Source organism: Rhinoraja longicauda, chromosome 38, assembly GCF_053455715.1.
Source record: "Rhinoraja longicauda isolate Sanriku21f chromosome 38, sRhiLon1.1, whole genome shotgun sequence".
NCBI classification, from domain to species: domain Eukaryota; kingdom Metazoa; phylum Chordata; class Chondrichthyes; order Rajiformes; family Arhynchobatidae; genus Rhinoraja; species Rhinoraja longicauda.
Genome location: NC_135990.1, coordinates 10,025,176 through 10,033,289, shown reverse-complemented (window position 1 = coordinate 10,033,289; position 8,114 = coordinate 10,025,176). Strand labels below are relative to the sequence as shown.

Sequence of the window (8,114 nt, the reverse complement as noted above, 5' to 3'; positions counted from 1 at the left end):
CCGCGGTGCCGCCTGCTGGCCTCGGCCGCAACTGCAGCTCCTGGCCGCTGCCCAGGATCCGACAGACCCTTCGGCCCATCGTCCTCATGCCAGCCCATCCAACACTCAGCTGTATCAAACCCTTGTAGGCCATTTGGCAGACACGTTTCTATGGTGAATCGAGTGAAAATCCAGTTCATGTGCAGGAAGGAACTGCAGATGCTGGTTTAGACAATAGACAATACAGGTGTAGGCCATTCGGCCCTTCGAGCCAGCACCGCCATTCAGGGGCCTAGTGAGACCGCACCTGGAGTACTGTGTGCAGTTTTGGTCTCCAAATTTGAGGAAGGATATTCTTGCTATTGAGGGCAGGTTTACTAGGTTAATTCCCGGAATGGCGGGACTGTCATATGTTGAAAAACTGGAGCGACCAGGCTTGTATACACTGGATTTTAGAAGGATGAGAGGGGATGGCGGTGCTGGCTCGAAGGGCCAAATGGCCTCCTCCTGCACCTATTGTCTATTGTCAATGTGATCATGGCTGATCATTCTCAATCAGTACCCCGTTCCTGCCTTCTCCCCATACCCCCTGACTCCGCTATCCTTAAGAGCTCTATCTAACTCTCTCTTGAATGCATTCAGAGAATTGTCCCCCACTGCCTTCTGAGGCAGAGAATTCCACAGATTTACAATTCTCTGACTGAAAAAGTTTTTCCTCATCTACGTTCTAAATGGCCTACCCCTTATTCTTAAACTGTGGCCCCTGGTTCTGGACTCCCCCAACATTGGGAACATGTTTCCTGCCTCTAACGTGTGTCCAACCCCTTAATAATCCTATATGTTTACACCGAAGATAGACACAAAATGCTGGAGTAACTCAGCGGGACAGGCAACATCTCTGGAGAGAAGGAATGGGTGATGTTTCGGGTCGAGACCCTTCTTCAGCCTGATTGTAGTGCGGGAAGAAAGCTGGGAGAGAGCAGAGGCAGGACTGGAGACTGAGGAAGGGTCACGACTGAAACATCATCCATTCCTGACCCGTTGAGTTACTCCAGCATTTTGTGTCTATCTTAAGTTCAGTTTATTGTCATTGTGCAAAGATACAGTGAGGTACAGGTTCTGTGTAAGTCTAAAGAAAAGTCCCAACCTGAAACTTCAAGTCAAGTGTTTTATTGTCAATATGTCGTAAAACAATACAATAAAATTCTTCCTTGCAGCAGCACAATAGATATGTAAACACCATACTCATAAAAACACATAATAAACAAGAAAAAGTTCAATATATAAAATAAACAAACAAATAAATGGACAGTAAAAGTCACCTTTTCACGTTCTCCAGAGATGCTGCCTGACCCACTGAGTTATTCCAAAACCATGTGTCCTCTTTTGTAAATGAGTTTCTGCAGTTCCTTCCTTCTACATTTTGACTGCTCCACTGCAAAATCTCCTCAAGGGAAACGTAGAAAATAGGTGCAGGAGTAGGCCATTCGGCCCTTCGAGCCAGCACCACCAATCAATATGATCATGGCTGATCATCCAAAATCAGCACCCCGTTCCTGCGATCTCCCCATATCCCTTGATTCTGTTAGCCCTTAAAGGCTAAATCCAGTGAATTGAACACATCCAGTGAATTGGCCTCCACTGCCTTCTGTGGCAGAGAATTCTACTCTCTGGGTGAAGAAGTTTTTCCTCATCTCAGTCCTAAATGCCCTACCCCTTATTCTTAAACTGTGATCCCTTGGTTCTGGACTTCCCCAACATCGGGAACATTTGTCCTGCATCTAGTCTGTCCAATTCCTTAAGAATTTTATATGTTTCTATAAGATCCCCTCTCATCCTTCTAAATTCCAGTGAACCACAGTCGATCCATTCTTTCATCATATGTCAGTCCCGCCATCTTGGTGAACCTACGCTGCACGCCTTCCATAGCAAGAATGTCCTTCCTCAAATTAGGAGACCAAAACTGCACACAATACTCCAGGTGTGGTCTCACCAGGACCCTGTACAACTGCAGTAGGACCTCCTTGCTCCTAAACTCAAATCTTCTCGCAATAAAGGCTAACATACCATTTGCTTTTTATTCACAAAATGCTGGAGTAACTCAGCAGGTCAGGCAGCATCTCAGGAGAGAAGGAATGGGTGACGTTTCGGGTCGAGACCCTTCTTCAGACTGATGTCAGGGGGGGCGGGACAAAGGAAGGATATAGGTAGAGACAGGAAGTTAGTGGGAGAACTGGGGAGGGAAGAGAGGGACAGAGGAACTATCTAAAGTTGGAGAAGTCAATGTTCATATCGCTGGGCTGCAAGCTGCCCAAGCGAAATATGAGGTGGTTCCTCCAATTTCCGGTGGGCCTCACTATGGCACTGGAGGAGGCCCATGACAGAAAGATCAGACTGGGAGTGGGAGTTGAAGTGCTCAGCCACCGGGAGATCAGGTTGGTTAAGGCAGACTGAGCGAAGGTGTTGAGCGAAACGATCGCCGAGCCTGTGTTTGGTTTCGCCGATGCAAAGAAGTTGACATCTAGAGCAGCGGATACAATAGATGAGGTTGGAGGAGGTGTAGGTGAACCTCTGTCTCACCTGGAAAGACTGTTTGGGTCCTTGGATGGAGTTGAGGGGGAGGTAAAGGGACAGGTGTTGCATCTCCTGCGGTTGCAGGGGAAAGTGCCCGGGAATGGGATGGTTTGGGTGGGAAGGGACGAGTGGACCAGGGAGTTACGGAGGAAACGGTTACACTACCATTTGCTTTCCTCACTGCCTGCTGATCCTGTACCAGGATCAAGGACCAGTAGGATGCAGGAGGCACCCATGGGCCACAAAGATGGCCAGGCAAGGATTGGAGAGGGACATCGGTTTGTGGTAACTGCTCCTACACATCGACCGGACTTTGAATAATGGTACCAAAAATGGCAGTGCCTGTACGTGTAATATATGCAAAAAGAATTTCACTGTGCAGTTGCATATATGACAAATGAAGGACTATTGACAGTTGCTGCTTTACCCACTGAGTTCCTCCAGCACTTTGTGTTTTGCTCAAGAATCCAGCATCTGCAGTTCCCAACGTCTTCATATGACTGAGGCATTGCGCCATCTGTCAGTCAGGACGTGGAACTGCAGCAGAGTGGTCTTGTATTTAAATTGTGAAGTGCTGAGAAACATCTGAGTTGCAAAAGGCGCTATAGAAATGCACACACAACGCCTTGAGAAAACCTGTGCAGTGGGATAGACAGCACTCAGTGACTGACAAACAGCATCTTCAACCATGGGTGAAACAGCACGATTGGCTTAATACCCCAGTAACAACAAATATCAGTTAGACCCAGTCAGTTTTTAAAATGTAGGTTCATTTATACAAGTCAGACAGCATAGGTTTTATCCAACGGTCTCTTTAGGAAATAAAATTGTACACTTTGAGCCCTTTAGTCCAATCAATTCTTTTTTTTTTGGTCCCAAGTTCCTTTCTAGAATATTCTCAAATAGTAAGTATTCATTTTTGGTGTTCGATAAGACTTGAGTCACGATTCAAGGGTGTTTAATTAGCTCATGCACTAGATCCAATACGATGAAATTCTCACTGCAGCTTAACAGGCACATTAAACGCAACAAAACAAATAAATATACAGTAAATCCCCAGTTACATTTGGCCAACTGGATAATCAGCCAAGGCTGTACTGCCAGTCGATGTAAATATCACATGATTACAACCAGCAAACATCAATCCTGACAAAAGGGCACAAAGTGCCTGGAGTTGCTGAGCAGCTCAGGCAGCATCTCTGAAGAATGTGGATCAAGACACGTTTTGGATCAAGACACTTCTTCAGACCTTAGTCTGAGACTTAGCACAGTGGCGCTGTGTTAGAGTTGCTGCCTTACAGTGCCAGTGAACCAGGTTAGATCTTGACTGTGGGTGCTGTCTGTACGGAGTTTGTACGTTCTCCCTGTGACTGTGTGGGTTTTCTCCGGGTGTTCCGGTTTCCTCTCACATCTCTGCACCATTCTGTTGTTTTGCACTCATCAATGTATTTATTGTTTTTTTTAAATCATTACTCTGTGTGTGTGTGTGTGTGTGTGTGTATGTGTGTGTGTGTGTGTGTGTGTGTGTGTGTACTGGTTTCTCTGTGAGCTTCATGGGAACAAAAAGTTTAATTGCACAAGACAGGACATGGCAATAAACTACTATGAATCTGACTGTGCAGGGAAGGTGTCAGGAGTTGTGGGGAGAAGGCAGGAGAATGGGGTTAGGAGGGAGACATAGACTAGCCATGATTGAATGGCGGAGTAGACTTGATGGGCCGAATGACCTAATTCTACTCCTATTCCTTATGACCTCCCATAATTTTTGCTGTTGACAACCATCTCAAAAAATAAATCAGTAATTTATTGAATTGCAATGGTTCAGACAGATTGCTGAAAGAGTTTAAAATGGTGGGTTCAGAGGAGGCTTCATAAATTTAGAAACTCAGCAATCAATGCCGTTTTAATCTTTTGTAGGGTCATTGATACAAAATGTGTGCTTCTCCACAGATGCTACCTGACCCGCTCAGAACCATCAGCATTCTCCAATTTTGTGCAGATTTTCAGCATCTGCAGTTTTCAAATCCAATCCTGGTACAGTTTATTATAAAGTTTTCCTTTGAAGATACCATGTTCCTCAGTCGACACCAACTTCAAACGAGTGAGTGAAATTTTAATAAAAACTGCAGATGCTGAAGAAAGCTAGAAAATTCTGTGAATATTCAGATGGTCAAGCCACATATTTTCAGAGACGCAGCATGGAAACAGGTCCTTTAGCCTTTCAAGTCCATGCTGATCATCAATCACTCATTCACACTAATTCTATGTTATTCCACTTTCTCATGCACTCCGTACCCACTGGGGGCAATTTACAGAGGGCCAATTAACCTACAAACCCGCACGTCTTTGGGTCGTGGGAGGAAACCCACGTGGTCACAGGGAGAACGTGCAAACTCCTCACAGACAGCACCGGAGATTTGAATCAAACCCGGGTCTTTGGCGGTGTGAGCCAGCAGTTCTACCAGCCACTGTGCCGCCCAGAAACAGAGAAGCGTCTTTGACCTGAAATGTTGACTGCTTCACTCCCCCCCACCCCCCCACTCAAGTCCTCCTAACTAGCTGAGTTTCCAGTATTTTCTATTTTTGTTTCAAACAATCAAATGCCGAGTGAAAGTGCCATGGGGAGAGTTTCCTCCAACTCTCCTTCCCCTTTTCCATATTGTTCAAGTGTTTCTAGTCAAGCGTTGAAAGTAGCAATCCCTCAACGTCGAAACTCTTCATGTGAAACTCTTGCTATCTCATTGAGTGGTTTCCAGTTCTTCGGCCCAACCTGCCCACACTGACCCAGGTATTTGGGCGAAGGAAGGAGGTAGTCAGTTAGTTAGAATCAGAGAGTCAGGCAGCACGGAAACAGGTCGTTCACATCCATGCTGACCAAGACACAGAGTCATTCCAGTACTTTGTGGATTTTTTTGTACATCGGCATGTGCAGTTGTTTATATCTCTGGTTTGTAGGTTAATTGGCTTCTGTAAATTGCCCCAAGTTGATGTGAGTGCGGGAATAACATAGAACTTGTGTAAATGGGCGCTCAATGGGCGGCTTGGACTCGATGGGCCTGTTTCCATGCTGTGTCTCTCATTGAATGAAGCCGGGGCTTCAGTGCAGCGCGAGTCCCGCTATTTCAGCGCCTAGCTGCTGGAACTCCTCGGCCGGCAGCAGTTGCTCCCCGATTATCCGCAGAGCCGACTCCTCGGTCAGAGTCTCAAAGTCCGGGGCCGTTTTCACAGGCAGGAAGCCGGCCAGCTCGCAAAACGCCACGTTAAAGGCCGAGCTATCCTTGGCGCCGAAGCAGGAGCGGCGGGGCCACAGGATGAGCCGCACCCCGTCTCGGCAGTCGGGGTCCGGGGGTCGTGGCCCCAGCCCACAGCCCCGGGTCAGGAGCAGGTTGTGGGCCACCGAGCGATCCAGCAGCAGGTGGGTGATGGCGAGCAGCGTGTCAGCGACCTCCTCCAAGTCCCCGCCATCCGAGTACAGCACCAGGGCCTGGGTGTAGTGTCCGCACAGCCGGTGGACCCGGGCCCCTGCCCTGGTCACGCCCAGCGGCTCAGTGGGGATCCACTCCACCTCCAGCCGGTGCCGCAGGTAGAAGCCGTGCAGGTGCAGGTGGTTGACGGAGGCGAAGGCCCCCAGACTGTTGAATCCCACCCGGAAGGCTGGGTCGGAGCTCAGTAAGACCAGCTCCAGGGCCCGCAGCACTGCTGCCCGCGTCAGGGTCTGCGGCAGCAGCTTCTCCGGCTCCGGCAGCAGCAGGACGTGACCCTGCTCCAGTGGGCTGACGTTGATGATCAGCAGGGCGTCCGGCTCCGCCTCAGACAGAGGCCCGGCTTGGCCCTCGGGATCAGGTTGGGCCCAGGAATGGTCTAGGGCCTCCAGCTGAGCACTGGCCTGGGACTGGCCCTCGGGATCAGTTTGGGCCCCGGCATGGGCTTGGTCCGGGGCCCCTGGATCAGACTGACCCCCGGCTTGTGTCTGGGTCTCAGGCAGGGCCCCGGGATTAGTTCGGGCCCCGGCATGGGTTTGGTCCTGGGCCTCAGGCAGGGGCCTGCGGTCGGACAGACCCCCGGGATTAGGTTGGACCTGGGCCTCGGGCCGAGCTGGGGCCTCGGGACCGGGCTGGCCACCGACCCGGGCCTCGGTCCCCCCGCCCCGGCGCAGCGGGAAGAGGATCTCCCGGGCGGGGACTTGGCTGAAGTTGAAGCGCTGCGGGTCGAGGGGCTGCCGGAGGTCGAGGATGGTCTGTGGCGGGCGGCGCTCGCTGGCCCGCCGGGCGTTGAGCTGCGCCAGCAGGTGGCGGGGCCCTGGCAGCTCCCGGCTCGGCAGCTCGGGCCCCCGCAGCGGGTATCGGAAACAGCCGGCGGCCAAGCGCCGGGCCCAGGCCGACAGCAGCGCCCGGTCTAGGCGCGACCCCGACCCCGACCCCGACCCCGACCCCGACCCCGACCCCGACCAGCCCACCCCGCTCCGGATGAAGTCCCGCTCCGTGTACACGAAGGCCGGCTCGGGCCTCGGGCTTTCCTGCTCGTCCTCCCCGGTGCGAACGCCGCCGCCCGCCGACCCCGAACCGCGCTCCATGGGCGCCGCCATCTTGGCCACGTCGCACGTCCCACGCCGCACGTCCGACGCCCCACGCCCCACGCCCCACGTCGCACGCCCCACGTCCCACGCCCCACGCCCCACGTCCCACGCCCCACGTCCCACGCCCCACGCCCCACGTCGCACGTCCGACGCCCCACGCCTCACGCCTCACGTCCCACGTCCCACGCCTCACGTCCCACGCCTCACGCCCCACGCCCCACGTCCCACGCCCCACGCCGCACGTCCCACGTCCCACGTCCCTCGCCCCACGCCCCACGCCCCACGTCCCACGTCCCACGTCCCACGCCTCACGTCCCACACCCCACGTCCCACGTCCCACGCCCCACGCCCCACGTCCCTCTCTTCCCCTTCCTTCTTTGCTTCAGACCAGAGATTTTAAAAAATATATATATATCAAAAAATACTTTATTCAAATAATAAATATTTACAAAACAACTTCTTTTCAAAAAACCCCATCCGACATTTCTGGAGGTTACACATTCAATGCAAATATTCATTTCCAAATTTACACAGAAATTTACACAGAATCCCTTCCCTTATTTGGAGGGGCGTTTCTCCACCACACCCTGTCCCCCATGTCCAGCAGCGGAATGACCCTAGACTGTGGTCCTTCCCCCACAGAGCCTTGGCGTTGGCTGCACCAAGCTTCAGTGCGTCCCTCAGCACATACTCCTAGTCTGCAGCGGGCCATTCTCCGACGGACAGCTCGTTCCGCTGGGAGGTCAACAAAGCTCGGGCAGACCAAAGAGCGTCTTTCACCGAGTTGATGACCTTCCAGCGGCACTCGATGTCAGTCTCTGAATGTGTCCCTGGGAACAGTCCGTAGATCAGCTCTGGTGTCTTCTTTGCTTCAGACCCGAGATGTTCTGGTGTCTTTGCTTCAGACCAGAGATGCTCTGGTGTCTTTGCTTCAGACCAGAGATGCTCTGGTGTCTTCTTTGCTTCAGACCAGAGATGCTCTGGT

At 51.9% G+C, this 8,114-nt stretch overlaps 1 protein-coding gene across 1 annotated transcript; it reads right to left on the bottom strand.

Moving 5' to 3' along the window:
• Positions 1–5,094: 5,094 nt before the first annotated feature.
• gdpgp1 (GDP-D-glucose phosphorylase 1) lies at positions 5,095–7,138 on the bottom strand. Its single transcript, XM_078429920.1, has one exon. The coding sequence runs from the start codon at positions 7,136–7,138 to the stop codon at positions 5,651–5,653; it is 1,488 nt and encodes a 495-aa protein (XP_078286046.1). The 3' UTR covers positions 5,095–5,650.
• Between the last annotated feature and the right edge of the window lie 976 nt (positions 7,139–8,114).